Source organism: Cryptomeria japonica, chromosome 11 (assembly GCF_030272615.1).
Source record: "Cryptomeria japonica chromosome 11, Sugi_1.0, whole genome shotgun sequence".
NCBI lineage: Eukaryota > Viridiplantae > Streptophyta > Pinopsida > Cupressales > Cupressaceae > Cryptomeria > Cryptomeria japonica.
In genome coordinates, this window is record NC_081415.1 from 364,099,842 (window position 1) to 364,123,377 (window position 23,536).

Genomic DNA, 23,536 nt, shown 5'->3' on the forward strand with positions numbered 1-23,536 from the left:
ATAATTTAAATTGAGAGTTTACATGAGAGTGGAAGTCAAACAAATAATCAAAATTTAATCATTAATTTTATGGGACAGCTAGAGTATGGGTTTTTGAAATTTTGTGAGTTTCCGGGATAGGTCAAATTATGCTAGAAACGCGTCTCCGGGTAAAGCTGCTTATTTAGTTTGTGTGAGTTTTGAAAAGCTGATCATGGTGTCTCTAGATAAAGGGAGGGATCGCTTTGTTTACCAACATCATGTTGGAAGGATTTTGGTAGAAGGATTATGGTAAACTTGGTCATATCCAGAAGTTCTGCAGAACTAGGGAGGGTCTCAATAGTAGGCTCATCTTGCAGAGCATTCGGAGGAGGAAAAGGCAGCCTTCTATGCATTCGTGACCAAATGACCTACAGATTATGTCAATTCTTATATAGGGTAGTTATTAGAATGACCATTAAGGGAGGGTATTGAAGTAATTATGTAATGTTTCTATAATGATCATTTGGTTAGTTTAGGATATTTCCTTTTCATAGTTTGTTCTTATTTAGAATATTTCTTTTTGGTCTTTCGTCTATGTTTTAGAAAATTTGCTTGTAATTGATTGTTTAAGGAGCCTTCGTCCCCTTTATTAATACAAAACATTTAATTATCATTTTGTTGTTGGCTTACCTTTCCTTGGAATTTCGGAGTCTCATGACTATGGTTTTAAAATTCTAAGTCTCTATCTCTAAGGAAGAATGGAGTAAGGTTCACTTACTTGTAATGAATGTTTAAGGTTCATTAATTAGGAGAGGAGCACTACAACAAATTATAATCTCTATCTCTAATGATAATACCACAAGGTGAAGAATCATTGGAATTATAATTAGAACTAATGAACAGTTATACAAAGAATATAGAGAGCTATGCTTTTATATCAAAGGTTGTGCCAGGTTCAATAGTTAGTAGTATAGGAAGAACATACTATAAAATTAGCACTCTTACCATGATAGTTGGAAATGATATTTGAAGGACCATCTATTTTCTGTGGAGACACAGTTATTAATCTCAGAGATGCAAAATTTGTGACCCGGCAAAAGTTTGGCAGACTGGCAAAAACTTTGGGAAAACTCAAAATTAGCACTATAGACCCAAAGTTTTGACTCCAGATAACTTTGCAAAATCACGACAACTTAAATAATTATTTGTCTTTTAAAACATTTTTTTTTTTTGTAAAATTCAATGATAAAATGTATCCAAGGAGTCCATAAATGAGTACAAAAGTGTTTTCTATTAAGTTTGATTAATTTGAATATAAATTGAGTACAAAATCACATTTAGAATCTTATACAATAGATAGCTGACAACTTTTATGAATTTTTGATGAATTTCGTTGGAAATCATCATCATAATTTATTTATTGTATATTATTACATTTTACATCTAGATTGGGGACAGGTTGCAATTCTCGTGCTTTATTGCAGCTCCTCACCTGGGATGGAAGGCTATTGTTGTGTCTTCAACTCGACCTCTATTGTACTAGTGGATGGCAATGAATCCTCCTCTACCTCATCAATGTCATCCATTGACAATCCAGTAACTCCTACCATAGCCACATGATTGCTTGCCTCTCAAAATAAAAAATCTTGTTTGCAGCAAATAATGGGGACTCCTTATCCTGCCATGTTAAATCGATATAAGGATCAATGTCATCCAAATTAATCACCTATTATTTGTCTTCTACCTTTCTTGTGTGAAGCTGAAAGCTGTATTGTACAAAGACAAGGTCATTGAGGCATTTTTTGAGTTAAAATTATTTTGCTTGTTTTGGTGAATAGCCTCAAACAAACTCTATTTTCAGTCGCAACAAGATGCATGACAAGGTTGACACAAAATGTGGAGGGCTTATCTTTGATGATTTGGGGTATTTGCACATAAATCTACCCACCAAGAACCTACAAATAAGATGCTCGAGAGTTAGTAAGCAAATCATATTTAATCAATAGTTGTAAGCTGAAATTTGTAACTTGTAAGATGCATGTGATGTAAAGACTCCAATTTTTGTTGTTTGGTGACTGAGTGGTTCTTCCTGAGATAGCTAGTGCTGAAGAAAAGAGCTTACCCTTGTAATCCTATTTGTGTAATTCTTGAACAATGAGGTTTCTCACCTTTACCTTAGGTGTAATCCTCTCAATGTATATTATGAGGCTCTCCATAACCTCTCCGTTAGGATTTGTGAAGTGATTTGAATAGCAAAATCAAGGTTGAGGAAGTATCTTTCTGCATGAAATGGTTTGTGGAGTTGATTGTTCCACCTTCGATCAATGATCTTTCAAATGGGATCAAATTAAAGTTTGTTCCCCTTGTGATAGTTTTGGTTGGACTCTTTGGTCTTATCCATGGCTTCGTAAATGTATGCCATTGGGTTTTGATCCCCATCTACCTAGCACATAACTCTATCGGCTAACCAGGGATTTTGACACCTACAAACACACAGTTTATGCCAGAAAATCTGTTATACATCTCCATGGACTGTGGAAACTACATGACTCTAACCTACAAATACAAAGAAATTAAAGTTATAATTTTATAATAAAATCAAATACTTTTAAAAAATAAACTTAAAATACTCAATGTTTACCTCACTGGGTAAACAGGAAGAATACAGAAATCGAACAGCAATGCACAATGCAAATACAAAAGAAGTACCAGAATAAGCTTTCCATTAATGTCAAAAGATGTTCATATTATAATCTGTCGTCCACATTACATATCCTCCAACACCCAGAGGTGGTACAATATATGACAGCCGAAGGGGTGCGACACAACCGTCGCGACTCCAACTACCTACCCGTCGGCTAACTAACTGACCGCCGTAACTCATTATTACCGACGACAACATAAACATAATATACCAACATAACATAATGATTATTCCCGTCAACATCATCCCCCCCAAGAAAAGAAGTCGACTCCGACGACTTAATACAAAATAGAGATGAACGGCAGGAACTACTGACGCCAGTCGGGCCCGGATCTTATACACTTGCTGCGTCCTCACCTGAAAACCCTTTTCTGCTACCATCTGATGCTCAAGTGCGGATTTCACCAATATTGCTTCCTTTGCCATCACAGTCCTCCTATGCTTAACCCAAACTTGTCTGCAAAACACGTTTTTCAGTCTTAGCTTCCACCAACTGCTACTCAATTGATACTATCTCCCTAGCCAATTTGTCCTCGATAGCCACCCGTGCTGCTCTCCTGGCATCCAACTCCTGGGTACGCTGAACTAAGTCTCACGCGACTATTGCCTCCAACCTGGTGGTCAGCTCCTCCCGAGCCCTCTATGCATCCACCAAGGCAACCTCACGTCCAGCCGAGACATACTCCGAGTTCCTCAAAGCGTACCAGTCATGCCTGGAGGTGGCCACAATCCGTTGGCACAAATGCTAGGAGCCACCTCAAATCCTCCATCACACTCCCCAAAGGCTAAAAACTGAACTGAATAACTCCCTAGTGTCATACAACTGCGCGGACCTGCAATGCCTTCCCTCAAACTCTGTTTGTTCGCAACCTCCAAATCCGTCTCCCTCTACGGCTTATGGCTTCCCTGCCAATGCTTAGCTGTGGGCTTCTTTCACACAATACGGACAACCACAACACTGCCCGTGGTCTTTTGTAGCTCAAAATAAACTGCGGGTCTGGGGGCAACGCCCCCAGCGGGGTCGAGTGGCAGCGCCCCCGCGGGGTTTGGGGCAGTGCCCCTGCGGGGTCGAGGGGCAGCGCCCCTCGCGGGATCCTGGGGCAGCGCCCCAGGTGCGCTCCCTGTCGCCAACACCAATTTACAACCTTCAGAACCCCACGAAAGTCCATGGCGCGCATCATTTCTGTGATATTTTATGATGTCAAAACCCTTCTTCTACACTCCAATATTTTCAGTGTCCAGGCTCCAGATGTCATCGAATCATTTTTCAATCCGTCGTCGTTTTTTTTTTTTTTTTTAAGGCACTGTAATGTCCCCGATGGCACTCCGGCCATACAACCTCCCTGTACGGTCAACAACAGCACTGGCACCTCCAATCGTGCGGCTGCTTGGTCTACCTGTGGCGGTCGTTTTGCCCTTACGTGGCTGTGTGGATTGTGCGGGCTTGGTCTCTCTTTTTTGTTTGGTTTTTTCTTTTCCCTTTTGCGGCTGTTGCGCGTAACCCTTGCTGTGTGTGTTGATCGGGCCGTGCGGTGCGTCTTCCTCCTCCTTTATCCCTTGCTGTGCGGCGGTGTTCGGTGTTGTGCGGTGCGGTGTGCGGCGTTTTAACCTTGCGTGGCGGTGTCTTCATGCGGCGCTTTATATTTTTCGCGGCCTTCGGTGGCTCCCACCGCACGGTGGTGCCACCGTCAGTGGTTCCACCGCACGATGGGTCCACCGTCGATGGTTCCACAGCACGGTGGCTCCACCGTCGGTGGTTCCACCGCACGGTGGCTCCGCCGCACGGTGGCTCCACCGTCGGTGGTTCCATCGCACGGTGGCTCCACCGTCGGTGGTTCCATTGTACGGTGATGCCACCTTCGGTGGGCCCACCGTACGGTGGCTTTTTTCTCTCTCTTTTTTTTTTTTTTTTTGGTACTTTTACGTTTTTTGTTTTTTTTATATATATATATATTTTTCCTCCAACCGTACGGTCATCTGCCGTACGGCCCCGTACGGTGGCGTTTTTTTTTCACATTTTTTTTTTTTTTTGTGTCCCTTACGATCGCTGTCGTACGACCGTGTGATTTTTTTTTCTCTTTTTTTTTTTTTTTTTTGGTAAGTTGTCTAAAGAGTCTTCTGCTCGGGTCCCCTGTCTCTGGGATCGCCCTTCATCCTTCTCGGTTTTCCTCGCCCAAAAGTCTCCTGCTTTTGTCCTGTGCCTCTCAAGTCGCTTGCCCGGCCTCTTAGGTCCCCTTCCATCCTCTTGGGTCCCCCTTCGGGCTCTCGGGTGTCTGTTCGGCCTCTCGGGTCCCCTGCGCGCTTCGCGTGATAGGGTTTCAATTTAAACCTATTGGTGGCAAGTTTATTTTCCATGGCCATCCGAAAACCTGGAACCACAAATTCTATAGGGACCACGGTCTCCTTCCCGTACATAAGAAGAAGAAGGATAATAAAGATTTTGAAGGCTACGGCCTTCCACACAGGGTTCCAATCGTTGCCGACACTCTTTGGATTATTTACGTCGCCAGGGTTTGGGGCGTCTCCCTTCCAATATTCTCTGTATTCTGGAGGATATTGATCTGGCTCCTCTCCTTCGACGCTTAATACGTTACAGGAGGGTGAGAACATCTCATAGTCCTCCTGTTGCCAATGGAACAATCCATTTAGTGAATCTGTGTCATCCTCCGAATAGCAACCTCCGATTTTTAATATGCCTTCGGCATCTGGGTCCATCCCCTCTCTCCCTTCGTCTCGTGGGTCATTTTCCCTCTCGGATTCAGATCCCGAGGAAGAGGCAAGTTCCTCGCTCACCAACTGCGTCCGGAGATCAATAGTGAATTTCTTGCCTCCGCTCTCCATCGAGAGTGTATTTCGTTTCCAGTTGTGGTTTGCTTTCGCTGCCACCAACCATCCTCTTCCAAGTATGGCGTCATACCCTTTCTGTTTCAATGGAATGACCACGAAGTCGAGTACAAAAGGTTGTGCACCCACGGTGACTTGCTGTGCCATCAACATGCCGAGGGGTTTAATCCCGTGCTGGTCTGCACCTAGCAGATTAAACGTAGGTGGCCACAGAGTGGGCTTTCCTAGCTTTTTCCATGTATCCTCCGGAAGGACATTTACTCCGGAACCGCCATCTATTATAGTATCCGTCAGGATGGTGCCCAGGATGCCCATCTCCACCACGGCTGGGTGTCGGCCATTGTTGACGGTAAGTACAACTGGATTTGTTGCCGAGCTTCCTAGTATGGGAGCGTCCATGTCTCTCGGTTTGGGTTTATCAACCTTTGTGCCCAACAACACTGTCCCCAATTGCGGTATGGTGTGTAGGAGGTCTTCCAGTTTCACAGGTACCTCCATTTGGAGCATCTGTCGTACAATGTTCCTCTTCGCGTCTGTGTAGTAGGGTCCAGATGACTCGTGTGTCTCTCCCCGTTGGGCTTTCATGGCCCTTTCTATTTCCTCCCTTGCCTCCGTCATTCTCTGCTTCTCGGTGCGGGGATGGGGGTATCGGGCTTCCTTTGCCTACCCTCGGGTAAGAGCAAGGATGGCTTCTTTACCTCGTGTGTTGCCTTCGATATCAATCAGATTGGCCCCTACGCCAGACTTCGGACAATCGGCATCTTCATGGTCACCGGGGCCACACCACTGACATAGCTTTTGAGCGGTGTCATTGTTATTACACTCTCGTGCGTAATGACCCCATTGATTGCAAGCCCTACATTGAATCATCGGGCGTCCCTTCGCGTCGTATTGGACCCTGTTTCTGGTGGAATTATTATTATTCCCCCGTCCGCCTCGTTGGTTTCCTCGGTAGCCTTCGGAAGATGCATTATTGTTTGAATCCGATGTGGAGGGCTGCTCATGTGCAAAGAGCACTTGCTGGTTACGTGCCTTCAGATTGTATGGGCATTCCTTCGTAGAATGTCCCATGATCTGGCAGATGTCACAGAATGCCTTCTTGGGACAGACACCCTTTGTGTGGCCGCTCTCCTTACAATCCGTGCACCACAGTTCATCATCCTTGCTTGTGGTCCCCTTCATTGTCTTAAACTCTTTTAACATCCGTTCCATATCCTTCTGAAGGGCCGTGACTTTCTTCTTCGGCTTCTCATCACTGCTACTCTCTTCTTCCGACGTATCATCTTCAGAGGATGACGAAGATCTATTCTTCTTCTTTTTGGCCGTCTTATTTTCACTTTCCAAGTCCATGGCCCAGTTGTATGCATCATCGTAGGATGTCGGAGGCACAATTTTCATCTTTCGTCGTAGCTTAGGGTTCAGACCCTCGACAAACCACCGCTTCTTTAAGCCATCAGTCGGTTGGCTTTCCATCTTTCCGACTAATTCCTTTAGCCGGCGGCCATATGCCCGTACGGTCTCCTTCTTTCCTTGCTTTGTTCCATAGATTTCTGAGACTATCTCATTATCATCTCGGAGAAGCCGAAATTCCTTCTCGAATGCTTTCTTCAATTCATCCCACGTAGTTACCCCGGTTTTATCCAAGTCTGAATACCAGTCAATAGCCACTCCTCTCAGTGTGGCGGGGAACTGCTTCATCCATTCATCCTGGTCAGTCACCCCGTTGGCTGTCCAGATGGTTTCACAGGTATGGCAATGCCGTGCGGGATCATCTTTGCTATCCCCGTTGAATTTGGGCAACTTCTGTTTGGTCGCCATTGATGGAAGTTGTCCACTTGGAGGTGGTTGTGGCCGTGTCTGCCCTCCGGCGCTGCTCCCTCCGATGCCGCTGATGTCTCTTGTGGTGGTGACCAAAGGTACGGTGTTCTGCCTTGTACCTACCATGCGGTTAGCTTCCCCTTCGCCGTCACCCGTGCCCGGCTCCCTTCGGTGATCCTCCCTTTGTGGCGTGAGAGCGACTACCGTGCGGTTAGCTTCCCCTTCGCCATCACCCGTGCCCGGCTCCCTTCGGTGATCCTCCCTTTGTGGCGTGAGAGATAAGTTTTTGAACCGATCTCGAGTCTCTTCAACTAGTTCTCTCCGTAACCTAGTTTCCTCCAGAAACTCTTCGAGGCTTCTCGCTCTACAGTAGTCTGGCGACGCGTAGAAATTCCCCTCGGCTTCTGCACCTTCCGTGACACCTCCTTGGTTCCCTTCGAGCAACCCTTCGGTAGGTCGTCCTTCGGCAAGTTGCCTCAGCCTCCCTCTACGTTCTACACGTTGTTCCAGAATCAAAGCCTTCTGCGCAGCCTCCCACTCGTCGGTTTCTAATTTCTTATTTCTGTCTTTATTCAATAAATTGGGCATTAATTGTGGTACAATTTCATGTTTCACAACACATAAACCAAAACACCACACGTCTTTATTAATTCATTCTTTTGTATACAATCAACATAATTCTTCTGCTTCTAATAGTGTTCTTTATTTCTCTCCCTTCACAATTTAAGGATTATTTGTCCTTCGTCGGTCTTCCCTACGTCCGTCATCCTGGCGCTCATGAAATTCTCGTAAGATTTGCTGTCGTCGGTTCTCACGGTAGGTGTCTTCTCTGCGGTTTTGAAGAGCCAAAAATGCTTGAGCCAGAAGGTTAGGCAAACTGCTCATTAACCGATTCACCGCCGGGCTTACACCAAGCGCTCTCCACACAGCATCCTCTGGAACAGCCTCAATGGTGGCTTCCCTCCGTACGTGTGTTTCGATGGCCGCTTGAAGGATGCAAGAGAAATCTTTTGTGAGTGCTCGTTCTCCTTCGAACAGTTCTTGGTGATCCTCGTCAGGGTTACTGCTCGTCCCCTCGGGCAATGGTTGTCCCATTATCCCTGTGCCATGTAGTATATTCTCGTCCCTCCCGAAATAATTTCGGCAACGGCGCCAAATGTTTACCTCACTGGGTAAACAGGAAGAATACAGAAATCGAACAGCAATGCACAATGCAAATACAAAAGAAGTACCAGAATAAGCTTTCCATTAATGTCAAAAGATGTTCATATTATAATCTGTCGTCCACATTACATATCCTCCAACACCCGGAGGTGGTACAATATATGACAGCCGAAGGGGTGCGACACAACCGTCGCGACTCCAACTACCTACCCGTCGGCTAACTAACTGACCGCCGTAACTCATTATTACCGACGACAACATAAACATAATATACCAACATAACATAATGATTATTCCCGTCAACACTCAATTTGAATCTTAAATCAATTTGTTGAGGTTATCATTATGATCTCTATATCAATTTGTGCAAAGAGATTATGAAAGATTATCTTTGCAATCTGCCATCATTTAGGCTTATTTGAATATGATGAATCTAGTGATGCTTGACTCAAACATTTGTTTTGAAGAAGTCAACAAACTAATAATGCTTTGCAACGTTAGGAAGATCGTTACAAATCTTGTGACACATGACTGCATTAGTTCTTTCCCTTTGGTGTGACCTTTCATCAAACTAAGAACCAAAGGATGATTATAAATAAATCTTTATATGCTTCTTTCATCTAATCCAACTGGTCTTCCCCAAACAGTTTTGCTTATGTCCTCTAAAAGATAGTGATGGATACCTCTGTTGGAGCAAGGGGCATTGTGCTGGACAAGGGGTCCAAGATAGTGATGGATACCTTTGATGGAGCAATCTCCCAATTGCTATGTACGCTGATACAACATTCTCTATGCCATATTCTAAGGCAACTTCCTCCAATATTAGGCTCAAAGTTTTGCGTATTTTACTTTGTCAGAGGCATATTGACTAAATTCAAAAAAATTACATCACCATTTTAGGCAACCAAAAATTTGATAACAGTGTGGTCCTTTCCATCCGTCCAACCATCCGAAAGAAGGCACAAAGTTCCATTTTGGCCTTAACGGATATATCTTGAATTAGTTATTTCAAAAAAAGAAAGAGATCAGTTATTTGAAGTCTTTAATGATTTAATGAGAATTCTCCTTTGTTCATAGGAATGTGGGATTGAGGGTTTTACAATTACTAAGTGATTTGTCTTTTATTCGAAAATTCCTACGGGAGCACCATTTTTTATTTAGATTTTTTAGTCCACGCAAGAGTGCATGCGAGTATACACCCTTACATGGATCAGTAATTGTCTAGATAAATATATTTGTTCAACATTCATGACTCAATGAAGAAGCATAATGACCTAAATTTGAATTTGTATAGTGTTGTATATTAGCAAGCTATGCAATATCCCTTTCTTCGAGTTCTGTTGCAATGCAGTTGGTGCTGATTTTTTGGGTTTGTGTCAGTGTGTTCAGTGGGGTAATCTGATGCTACTAGTGAGCTCAGATGTTTTAGAGGAGTCATATGATGCTTCTAGATGTTATTTTTGGCTTTTGGTTTGGGCTCCAAGATTATTTAAGGGATGTCAATTTTTATATAGTCATCTACGAGATCACTCCTACGCAGTCAGATTTCAATTGTAAAGCATTTTGACCATTGTTGTGGGTGTATTATTGAGCTATATTTAATTAATTTTGCTAATGTCACCATTTTAATTAAAATAATTAATTGGGCACCCCAGTATTATAGCTTGTTGGAAAGAAAATGAAAAGATTTAAAAGATGACTTTTAAAAGTGACTTCTAGCCAGAAATGTCTGTAAAAATAAAATAAATCACTTTTTTGAGTTAAAAGGTTTAATAACTTAATAAAGTGATTTTATAAAGGAGTTTTTGAAAGTTTCTAGAAAGGCTTATAAATAAGAGGTTTGAGAGCTCATCTGGTATGTTGAGCTTATTCTATTTTTTTGTTTGAAACCCTTGTGGTTCTAGAGTTTGGACTTGATCCATTTCAGCCTTTGGAGGAAGAAAACCTTCTTGGGAAGATTAGTTTTGGTGATGAAAGATTCCTCCCTAGCTGGTGTTTTGGCAAAGTTTCTCAAATTTCACATTGAAGATTAATGATTGGTTTGCAAATTGGTGAAGTCTTCGTCAATGACAAATTTCTGAGTTTTAAATTTTGATTAGGCATCTTTGGATTGATTCTTTTAGAAGTAATCAGTGTTATCTAGGCGTGGGTTTCTTCAGTAATTGTGGAGATTGTCCTTGTTTTGGCACTAAGACAAATCAGAAAGTGACAAAAAGGCCTCGCGCATATGAAGGAGGAAAAGACAAAGTTCATTTAGAAAGGGTATTGCACCCAATGAAGAAGATTTGAAGGTGATAAAAATCAAAAAAAGGGAAGTCTTTTGATTCAAACCTGCTGCCAGCTATCAGCTAATGCGAGCTTTCCTCAGCTGCCTGTTTAGCTATTTGGGTCAATACTAAAAGACAAGGAGCCGAATATCTTAGAAGAGTAAAGAGGTGTGTATCTTTTGAGTGCTGGACGTTGGAGTTTCCAGTTGCTGCATGGAGGTCTTTGGCATGTGTGGCGTGGTCTTCAGTAGTTATTATTCATTGCTTGCTTTTAAAGGAGCAATTCCCTCTATAATCAGCATATGAAATCTTCTAATTGGATGTGAGAAATCTGGGATGTTCTGGAGCTGAATGGTGGCCAACTTATCTTCTGACTTAGATGTGGCCCTTATTCTATGCTTTCTTAGAGTGGATCGTGCTGTTATTGAGGAGCTGAAAGTTCATCTTTGAGAAGTCATTTTCATAGATTTTGTTTGTTAGGTGTTGCAAGACATTGTAGTTTGTACAACTGCAGAATGTGGTTTATTATAGTTTTTTCTTGCTGCTGTAATCTCGGTTGTATGCAGTCACAGAGAAATGTCTCAGATTTACAAGATGTCAGATAAATTTATATTTGCTTTTAATCTTTATCCGTTATTGTAATAAATGAAATACTCTTTTCAGTGGAAATGCATGTAAGGATATAAGTTGTATCTATCAGTCAATACATGGTTAATTTACCCTTGCTTTGCATTAAAAATGAAAACCAATTCTTCATGTCCGCAAGTCTGGAACAAAACACTTGAACTTGCGAGCAAATTGTTTGACAAAATTACTGAGAAGGGAAAAGTGAAAAGATTGGGCAAGTTTCCATTGAGAATAATACAGAGATAAAATATTTGCTTAAATATGAGGATGTGTTTGATGGACCTGGCAAATGGATTTTGTCATCAGTGTACTGTTTTCGATTTCACAATCTGTCATGTTTATAGGCAGCTCAATATAAATCATCCTTCAGCGCCTCATTCAGAAGATTTTTTTTGGAAGATAGTAATAATTCTCAAAGAACCAAAAGGAGGAGAACCCGGTGAAACAAGAAGAGGGCTGCAATCTAATCAGATGGCTGGTCTTTCCAATTGGGTAAGTTTAAACTTATGAATCAGAAGCTGAAGATCATAAACCATCATTGGAAATCAAATGGTTGAATATTTCATATGGGAGGGAAACCAAGTAATAGCTGCAGATGGGACATTCGATGAATTGTCAAGGGGAACAGAAGCCATCTGAAAAATAGATATCCCTGAATTATCTTACACTGGTATAAAAAATCAAACATATAATGATGGAGATGTGATGAAGGAAGTTAGTGACAAAAGATTATGTGTGGATCTTCACTTGTTAATAGCAAGGGGAAGAAGTTAACTTACTTCGTGTTGACTAAGTGATCTCATAATATTCTAAATCCTGTGAACAAGGGTTTTTTCATTTTCCAAATTCAAGCCCCCTGAGAAAGGGCTGGGAGATCCTTCATTGGAATTATTCAAATAGGGACTTTCTCCAATTTTATAAGAACATGGTTTAGGAGGTTAGAGAAATGATTATTGAGGAACAATTATCTAAAGCTTAATCTAAGATGAGGAAATCTACCAGCATGAAGTAACAGCTAGATAGAAATCTTTACAAAAATGGAAAGAAGCTTGTCTATTAAATCAAAGAGCTAAACCCTTATTATAGGCAAGTTCCAGTGTTATGGTCTGCATAAACTCCATCCACCTTATTGATGATGTTTTAAGGCTTGTATCAATTATTGGATATATGCATGCTTTTAGTTGTTAAGTATAAAGAATATGTCCATTATTGCAAACCTGGCATATGGGTTCTATTAGTAACTTCCATTGTTTGAAACCACCCAGAATTGTAGTCTCTGTCTGAATGATGCATTTTGATGGTTAAAGTTTGAATTAGCTTGGGCATCATTGTGTGGATTGTTGGTAAAATGATCAATTTACCAGATATTTTTAACAAAGTTCCACCCTTGCCAGCACTGTGTGATGAATGGACTACTTTGCAACAACGTTGCATGGACACAGATACAGATACAAATATGGATACGGATACGGCCATTTTTTAAGACCCCCAATATGGATACGGCTGGACACGACGTTCATACGAATCACATATTTATATATTCAACACAATTTTCTAAGTTATTAGAGGAGATTTTCATTACTTCCAAAGCAATATGGACACATAATTGCTACATAAATAACTATAAGTTGATTTAACAATTTACAATATGCAAGAATACTAGAGTTGCACTGGAAGATAACCCAAAAAAATGGGTTGCTGAAATAGAAAATCATTTCATTTGTCTTTGTCATTTGGTGTAGGTTTTGTTTATACTTTAAAAAAAAATTGCATGAATGAAGTTTTTTTAAATTAAATTTAAGAAGATTTATTGTCAAATTATGAAAAAGTCGAATCACATAGTATTTGGCATGATTGGAAATCAAGGTTTTTTGGGCATGCATGGGTACAGTATCCAATGTGTATCTGGGCTGTATCGGATACGTATCCGTTTCGCATACGGGGACACGCATGCCCACGGAGGGACATAGGAGTTTCTGGCTACTCTGCTTTGCAACTTGTGTTGTCCTGATTTTGTTAGGACCATATTGGCGTGCTAGTGTTTCCAAAAAACAAACTAAACTTACATAAAAAGTCCAAAATTAGTGACAACGCCACACTGAAACTCAAAAGAGATGGAGAAGCACTATGAAGTATTGCTTATAATATTTATTAGAACTTCTAGCGTTGTTTGAGGGTTAAATATTGATAATGTAGGTGACAACCCTATTACAAGAAGCGTGACCTCTACCCTATGTGGGACAAAAATTCTTCCATCAAGAGAACAATGCACGGAATAGTATTTATGTAAAGTAGATAAGGCAATGATGGAGTGGATAAATATATGCAGTCAATCAAATGAATAGTTTTTAGTCAAGAGGAGGCTATTTTCACACCTGAAATGAATTCTTTTTAGATTTTAGTTAACATTTTAAATGTTTTCCTTTCTTTTCATTTGGTGATTTGTGTGTTATCTAGAGGTCATTATCAAGTAAGAGCTAAGTTATGCTTGTTATTGTGGTTATTTCTAACTTCACCTTACCATGGTCCATAACTGTTTAGATACTTCCATATGCAAAGTTATTGTCAACTTGGTTATTTATCCTTCTCCCTCGAATATGTCATGTGCAGAAAACATTTGATAGGGTAATGAAGAGCATACAGAAAATACTGAGAGGTGGGGGGACGGGGGGTGAATTAGTATTTTAAAACTTTAAAACATGCAACCACATAAAACTTGAGAAATCATAAAGCAAGAAGCAAACACGGAATTTTCTCGTGGAAAACCCTTTCGGGTAAAACACCACGGAGCACAATAGCTTTTATTAACCAATAGGCACCAACCCAAATTATTAAAGTGAGAACCAACTCACTGAGAGCACCTACTCCCTTTGAAGCATCAACTTCAGTCTGCTGAAGCACCTACTCCAGATTTTTAAATGCACTTGAATTTAGCGAAGAATATTAAGACTCCTGAAGCTAAGCAAATTAACTTCACCACATTCCAAGCTCAGTAATATTAGCAACAGCCAGCTATATCAGATAACCCCTCTTTTACTCGCATGGACATCTCTTCTCTCTGAGTTGCAGCAACAAGATTATTAACCATTCAGCCTCTATACCTGAGAATTCTGAAAACACTTCTTGAGAATAACAAAGGAACTTCTCCATAAGATACAATATTTCCGTATCTGCCTCCTTAACTAAATACACTCCATCACCTTATATTTGAAACTCATGTCCCCCTTTTGAATTAGCATGACAGTCCATACACGGCATTCAGATCAAACTTTTTATATGCAGCCTCACTGATATTGAAAGTGACACAGACATTTTATATCATATTATATCTTTTATGAGCAGCACAGTATTTGGGCTCACATGTCCACGATCTTAATATGTATTATTCAATTACTCCGTAAACCCATGTCTTCAGTTACACACTACATATATATTATCAAGCAACATCCGAATCCTCAAAAAAAAATGCTTCTGTATTCATCTTCAAAGACCTGCAATGCAGCATATTCTGTATTTTCCTTTGTTACCCACTACTTTCCAAGTTACATGATTGCTGCAACAGCTTATTCCACAACCTCCACACTGAAAAATGCTCCAGTAATAATAATTAATGCTTCAAACAGGCTAAGAGCCTCCTCTATTGTAGTGTCCTCCTTCAGATCTTTTGTTCCATGCTATGATCACTTACGCTCTAGGAGACTACTCACCACCACGGAAGGTATATATTCCCAAACATGTTCACATCCAGTATCAACAGTGATGACAATATATTTTAATATATCATAGCACAAAATTTTTGAGTAACCGCACATATTAAAAACTCCTTTAATGCACTTATGAGACCATACTTTTTACATGATAACTCTCCCTCAGCAGACAAGCTCGACTCATTTTAAAAGTCTGACAAAGAAGGAAATGGTTCCTTAAAGTAGAAAATAAGATGTTACACAGCTGCCCTATACAGACATACAGAAGCATCATGTGTATTTAACACTTTTCTGTTACATACAGTGCACACCCTCTTTTATCTCAGCTCAACTCCATTATACATAGCAGACTAATCATCGTTTTGAACTAAATCATTGTGCCACATAAGCAAACTTCATCTAATAAAATATTTATCATATAAAAAATCATATCAATAGCTCCTTTGACAATTCAAAGATGACATGGCGTATGATCTGACACCTGGCACAAACGAGCAGACAAGTAATTGGCTGAGGTAAACAGGCAGCCAGGTGAAGTAGACACACAAGCAGCTCAAGCTGTCAACTAAGTAGCATAAGTAGACTAGCAAGGAGCTCAAGCAGCTCAAGCAGACAAGTAACCAGCTCAACCAAAAAGACAAAGAGCTCAAACAGCTCAAGAACACATCTAGGCAGCTCAAGCAGGTCAACACATTTTCAATTCCAAAAACTCTTTTTTAGGACAATGACAATCATCCTTGACATCAATGACAAAATCTGCAACAGATAAGACATTCTTTATGATAAGTGAAATGAACTTTTCAAAACTAAATTGTGAAAATGTTATGGATGACTGTGAAGTTTGACCATTTAGGAAAGGTGGAAAGCCTTTTAGGTTTCACTCACATGTATCTATCTGTGTAAAATCAGAGCAAAATAAGTGGGTCATTTGGTCTATCTCAAGTTACCTAGGCTTTAATATGCAATTCCTGTAAGAGACTAAGAAATATGGTAGCCATTTAGATGAGTTGTTCCAAACCTTTATTGTGACATAAGTTACTATCCTAGTAACTGTATTGCATAGCTTATAATGAAATAGGAATTCCTATTGTAAATAATAAAAAATCAAGAAAATAAGAGGCAAAGTTTTTCAGTTCCGAATTCTATAAAATATGATAATTTTTTGTTGATATATATTTTATGATATGCGAACCTGGGTATTTTAAAGGTTAGCATGCCCAATCTTTGCATTCTTATTTCATTTAACAAAGTGTGGTGTGAGCAGGGGTGGAATCTAATTTTGAGTTTTGCAGGAAATTGATGGAGAAAGTTATGTTAAAGGTTTCGAAAATGTTCAAAAATGGGGACAAGAAGAGGAGGAGTTTGCAAATTTATTAGCAATTACGACCTCACAGGCAAGATCACTGCATAAATGTTAATTAAAAGACCCTCTAGTGAACAGATAGGGAGGCCAATATTTAATCGAATGTTGATTTACAGGTAAGAGAGAGGCTTGAGGACAACTTCGATACACCAGGAGCATTGCAAGCTCTTTTGAATCTTTCCAGTGGTGTGCACTCATATCTAGATAAAAGGGTACTCTCACAAATCTGAACTTCTTATGCTTGAAGTAAGCTGGAACATTTTGGATAATACCACTATTTATCATGTTTGAACATTTGGCAGTAAAGCTTATATTTTTAGATGTTTTGTTTAGTGGTATTTATATGAATCTTGCATTTTCAGTTGGAGTTATCAACATATGAATCTCATCCCCTTCTTAGCTGTTCACTGGTCTTTCTTATGAGCATATTATATTTTCAATTACATAACACAAGTTCTATATTATAGAGCACAAGTTTTCTTTATAGGGTTCTTATGTATATGATCATGAGATTTAATGGTATATTGTATTGACTTGACCTCCTTTACATATTAGCAGGTTATTGATTATTGAATTTTTTTAATGAAATTATCCCATCATTTGGCAGTTAGGTAATGTAATCAGCCATTAGGCAAACAAAAATTGTGTCAGCCTTGTTTTAGAGAGAAAGATGCAATAGTGACATTCATAATGAGATTTTACGAATTTCTGAGCTTTCAGGGTTATCCACTAGTATACATGAATTAGGTTTATTGGTCTTGCTCACCCAAAGTATGGTGTTGTCAGTTCTTTTACAAATTTAATACTCATAAAACACTTGCAGAGAGGAAAGTAACTTTATTCGGGATCTGAGACATTCTAGCACACTAGTTATTAATCAAGGTCACTGCTTTATAGTTTGCTATGTTAGTTTTGTTAGCATCATGCATACGAAGTGTAGTGTGAAAATCTATCTCTTAAGTTTTCATTGAACTTGGTGTTACCTTTTTAAATCAGCAATATGATGGGTTCCAGTTAGTGAATTTATCTCTATTTGGTTTGATACAAGTCATTATCTTTTGTGTAGTAGACTTTGGAGTGATATGGTTTTGCTAGGGTTGAATGGTTATTGCTATTTTATTTTCCTTTCCTTATTTGAGATCATAGAGATATTCTTTCATTAACTGTTAGTTGAGGTAGAAGTGGAACGCAAGATCTGTTTTTATTTCATATATATTACATATTCACAACTTCCTCAAGTATTCAAACACATGATGCAAGATTTACGTAACATTGAAATTTTAGTAAAATGTGATACTAATTATTAGCTTGATGATTAACTTTAAATGCTAATAATAGAGAAAAGTAAACCCCTGTAGTGGTTAGTATATTTAAGTTGACACAAAATATTTATTTATATCCAGCAAACTTATCTCTAGCCAGTAGTCTTCCAAAGATAATTTTTTATTTGACCTACGATCAACATTAAAGGACTCACATTGATGATATATTACTTATTAGTGCTTAAAGTACACTAACAGAAGCATATGGCACTGATTTTGATATCGAGCTCTGGTAGTATTAGGATACAACTACAGATTCCTACACCTTTCTTGGAACAGCAAATAAAAATAGAGACAAAAAACCAAGGAAACCCAGGGATGTATCCCCTGCCCTTGTTTAGATGTTCCCATACAGGGGATGTGGGTTCAAATAAAAATTTTGCCCTTCTGCCATCCCCTCTCACATCTCTGAGAAAGTACCCCAGGTATGTCTTGGAAATGGAAGGAAAGTTTGGGAATGGTTGGGGATGGCCAGCCAGCCTCCCTGGATTTTTTTATTTATTAAAGTTTCTCATTCCTGTGATAAAACAATAAAATAACAAGACTGCGACAGGTAGAGTGTGCAACAATACTGAGATTTGTGAAGGCTTTTGAAGTCTGTTCTGAACAATTACAGGGTAACATGGCGTAAATCTACGCCATATATATGATATAGAGTAGGGAGAACACTTTTTTACGTGCTTATTGGAACAGCTCACTGTAGTGAAGGAATACTAAACAAAGATTATTTAGTGCAAAACTATGTTACAAAGTGTACAAAGACAAAAGCCAAATAAACTCATTTTATGGTTTAGGTGAGAGATTGCAGGTTTTCAAATTCTTTTGAGGAACAATGGAACAATCAAAGGAGCATTGTGCATGTGATAAATTAGTAATGGTTTAGTGGATCACTCTGCATGAATTAAATAGAACACTTTTATACAAGACAATTTGGGGTTATTGATGGTCATGGAGGATGGCACAAGAGAATGACAATGATAGTAAGTGTAGGAATCACTTTTGGTTTGGTCTTCATGCAAGTGTAACACTCGGTAGTTGCATCCAAGAGCCACGGATGAGTTCATGCTATAATCATGCATTGTGGTTTTGTATATATGCACAGCAGGATTAAAAATGCAGGTTTGAAAGCAACAAATGAAACCCTTGACATTACAAGTTTGAGATTTGTTGTTCATAGTTTTTGATTGTATATATGCCTACGGATCAATTGAGGACCAAGTATCATATGGTGCAGCCAAACTAGAGTCAGTCTCTCATATTGGGAGTCTCAAATTCAGAGTGATTTGAATTAGGTGATTAATAGGCAGAGGCATCGCAGCGATATATCTAGCTGTCTACATTTTGTCATTTTCTAGCTGTGGCTTTCTGGCCTTTTCATTTTGTTGTATATGCTCATTTGTAATGCTAATTTGTATGTTGACTCATGTGAGTTCTCAATTCAGCCATGGTGTTTCTTAACATGATTATATAATGAATATGGTGAATGCCATATTATATGAATATTTGGTAATTTTTATATTTTAAATTTTCTCCCTTTCTATTATTTTCCATCCTCTAGAGAAAGGATTCCTTTCCCTTGCTGTCCTGGAAACAGGTTCCCTAGTTTTATATTGTCCATGTCCTGAAAACTTTGTAGAACATAGCTTAAAACACTTTTGAGCTATACGAAAGCACTTAAGAAAAGCTTTAGAAATTCTTGATCTTGCAAAATCTTTTGTTATCTACATTCATACAATTTTGTGTGTTTATTATTCTAATTCTGCCCCAGTTGAGTAATCATTTAGAAGATTTGGATAAGGGTTGCAATTTCATTTTACTAGGGAGATATTGAGAAAGTGATATATAAAAAGTGGAATATGAATCTACATTGCTTGCTTGTGACTTAGCCCTAATTGAGAAAATTGAGCTTTCTAGAACTACACACACACACAAAACACACACACCCACACACCCACACACCCACACACACACGCACAAAGAGAGAGGGAAACTAGGATCTGGTGGTTTTGAGTAAGGGGGGCAGTGATGATGTGGAAGCGGATAAGGAGAAGATGGTTAGAAATTCTTTATGTATATCCGTTCTACTGTGTGCAGGTGGAAGGAAGGATTCAAATCATGTTGTTTTAGGTGAGTGCAGGTTTACTCCTAGTTGTAACAATGCCATGAATCAATACCATAACTGCAGCACCTTTGTAGCTCTTAAATTTTGAAAAACCTTTCCTCTTTGGGGACGAATGAATGAATGAAAGAATGGAATATTTTAATAACGTCCATGAGGCCAATCTCTCATGCCCTGTCTGAAGAGATCACAGCATTCATAAATACTAATTGCAGTCTTTAATAACAGTAAACCTGGGTTAAATTAAGCTTGTTAAGGCAGCGCTCAAAGAGGTGCAACGCTTGCATAGGTGATGGGGTTTATGATGATGTATGCTTCTCCAAATGAAATATATAGAAGGGGAGACAATTCATTTGAGGAGGGGGATATCATCAACTACAAGTAATTCAAAAACAAATTTCAGATCACAACAATTCAGAGTAGAAATTCTGAGTTACATTCAGAAAAAGAAATTCATCCCAGACTGAAGAATCAAAACAATCCATTGAAGCAGTCAAGCATTTCAATTCAGATACCAACAGCGATCACCAATGAAAAACATATTCAATTAAGTCCTACTGGGATCTACAGTAGTTGAAGAATAAATGAATATTATTTATTTAAAGAAATGGTCAGGAAAGGAGAATTAAAGCAATCAGCAATTAGAATATTAATTACAGAAACAAAGAGAAATTACTCATTCAAGCATGAACTATTGAACTTCATTCAAACATTAACTAGTCAATCCATCAAGAAATATCAGTCACCATTCATCAAGAAAATTCATCAAATAATCAGTTTGAATTGGAGGAAGTGTCTTGTAGGAGTTGGAAGGATGCAATCCTTTCATGCTCTTGGTGTAGGAGTTGGAAGGACAAAAACTCTTTCATGCTTTGGGATTAGGAGTTGGAAGATATGGGTACCCTTTCACCAATAGTTATTTCATTAAAGGAGTTAGACAAAATAGAATGTGTGGATATATGAAGTCATAATGCCATAACAATTAAGGATCCATTTTGCAACCTTTTTTTATTGACTCCATTCTTGAACAAGTGTCAGGATATGAGATTTATTCCTTCATGGATGGGTTCGCAAGGTACAATCAGATAAGTATAGCAGAGGAAAACAAAATTAAGATTTTTTATAGTGGATGGTCATCTGCTTAGAATAGAATGCCATTTATTCCATGCAAGGATCTTGTCATATTTTAGAGAATTATTCTTCACATCTTTGATAAAATGTCTACAGGAAAGTTCAAGGCATTCTTTGATGATTGGCTAGTTTATAGTGACCAAGAGACACACCTTGAGGCATTAGTAAGATGTATGGGAGAATGCAAATTAACAGACCTAGCCTTGTATCTCTAGAACTGTTGTTTCACGTATTGCTAGGTAAATTCCTTAGACACATTGTAATGTTGGACTTAAAATAGATCCCAACAAGGTAAGAGTAAGTGTAGAAATGGAAGGCTCAAAGGATGTCATGGGAATAAGGTCCTTTGGCCTCATGTGCTATATTGTCTGTTCATCAAATGTTTTTCTTAGATCTCACACCCACTAGACATGCTTACAAGGAAAAGAGTATCATTTATGTGGAAGGAAGAATAGGGACAAATTTTTAATGAATTAAAGGTAAGATTCATTAGTTTCCCTATCTTGGTTTATCCAAATTCGGATAGGAATTCCATGTATATTTAGATGCTTCTTAGCTTGCTATTGGGGCAATGTTGGCACAAGGACCTCAAGGGTTCGATCAGCTAGTTCTTTTCGCAACTAGATTGTTATCAAATTTAAAACAAAACTATAATATTATATAGAGAGACACCCTTGGCAGGGTATATGCCATACAAATTTTTGACACTATTTGTTGGCTACACCATTTACATTTTATATTGACCATGAAGCATTGATGTACCTAGTAAACACACCAAACATCCAATGGTGGTTAAGTTGATGGTTATTGCTACTTGAAGAATTCACATTTAAAATTATTGTGCAGCTAGGAAAAAATCATTTTATTATAAATCAACTTTCATAGATCAAGTACAAGCATGGTACGGAAATGTAGGGGAATACCTCTATACTTCTTCCATTACTAAAGATATACTACGAAGAGACAGAGTAAGATTAGCACTCAAGGCTAAAACATTCCAACTAAGCAATGGATCGTCATAGTTTGCATACTTTGTGAGTTGTCGTGTAATCACCCTTTTTTTGCTCTCCAAGTTTTGGTGAGGTTTACTAATCAATTTTTTCTTTAAAACTCACCAGGACTGCAAAAAAATGGTAAGTTTCTGCATTTTAATTCATGACACCAACAATGTGTCAAAACTTGGGATAAATTCAAAAAAAACAAGTGGGGTAGACCCTTGTGAGGGGCACTGCCCCTCGACCCTGCTAGGGGCATTGCTGCTACACCTCAACAAAACTCATTCTGTACATTTTAAGCTATATTTTGTACCAACATGTATGATAACTTTTCTAGGATTTGTCCAATAAGTTGCATGTTAATAAAATAGATATGATTCCCAAGTAAAGCATCATATGTCTCTAACGGTGTGACATTGCAAAGGATTGCATCTTAGAATGACTTGATTTTGCACACCAAGTGACTTGTTCTAGTATGTGACTAAAGGGGAGGCATTAATGGAAAATTCTAGTTTATGAATTGCTTCAAGAGAATTAGATTGTTCTATCTTTAATTGTCGAATATGAAGTATATTGGCTCTCTAGTGACTTGCACTTGAGAGTGGAACGTCCTTGGTTCCTTTGAAGGAATGTTGCTGATATTGATTATGTCACTTGGCTCTGCATCCATGATTTGTTTGCCTTTGTCATGCGTCTCAATAGTATCCTAGTATTGTCTAGTTGCACAATGTAATATCCCTCCACATGTATGTTTTAATTCCCTTAGTAAATCCGTGGCAATCAGGTGATAAACGTATATTAACCAAGGGAACTGATTAACAAACTAACCATTTCATTGGTTAGTTACTTCGAATTAATGGAGTGCATTTCCAACAAAAAGACTTGGCTTCCAAACACTGTGTCTCCTCACAAATATAAGTTCAAGTTCAAAACACTCTCAAAGGCAGCGTATGTGTTTATTATCTATTTTTATGTGTATCCCATGGGATAGATCAATCTGAGCACAGACTTCAAGTCCAGAAACGGTTGCAGAAATATACATTCCATATTCGAGAAGGCACCCATTGAATGCAACCATTTTATATTACAATTCAAAAACATCATCCTTTACAGTTATCGTGAAGCATACATGGTCGAAGGCCAAATATCGTAGCACATCATAACAGATCATTTATCGGTCAAAGCTCGTATCACTGCAAGCTTAATCTGCCATATCAGAGACAACGAAGTTATTAAGTACCGATCAGAGTATAATCATTGCATAATTTCCATAACATATCAGATTTAGCAAAGATATTCCATCTTATCAAATTGATAAGGATTATATGCGGCAAACCTGAATATAATATCCATTGCACCAGAATAATAGTTACAAATAATATATTGTTTGCAATATCCGTTGTACAAGTTTGCAAGAATCAATATATTCATGTAGTAGAACATACTTACCATTTCTCATTTTAAGTGATGATACTGTTATCTTACTCAATTCTAAGTTAATTGCTTAGAAAGAA

General features: G+C 38.8%; 1 protein-coding gene across 1 annotated transcript in view; it reads left to right on the forward strand.

The window, feature by feature from the left end:
* Positions 1 to 23,536, forward strand: part of LOC131049219 (uncharacterized) — a 214,579-nt gene that overhangs the window by 154,653 nt on the left and 36,390 nt on the right. The window contains exons 15-16 of the mRNA XM_057983262.2: positions 16,385 to 16,486; positions 16,572 to 16,667. Of these exons, the coding sequence (XP_057839245.2) occupies positions 16,385 to 16,486; positions 16,572 to 16,667 (198 nt within the window). The remainder of the gene's footprint in view (positions 1 to 16,384; positions 16,487 to 16,571; positions 16,668 to 23,536) is intronic.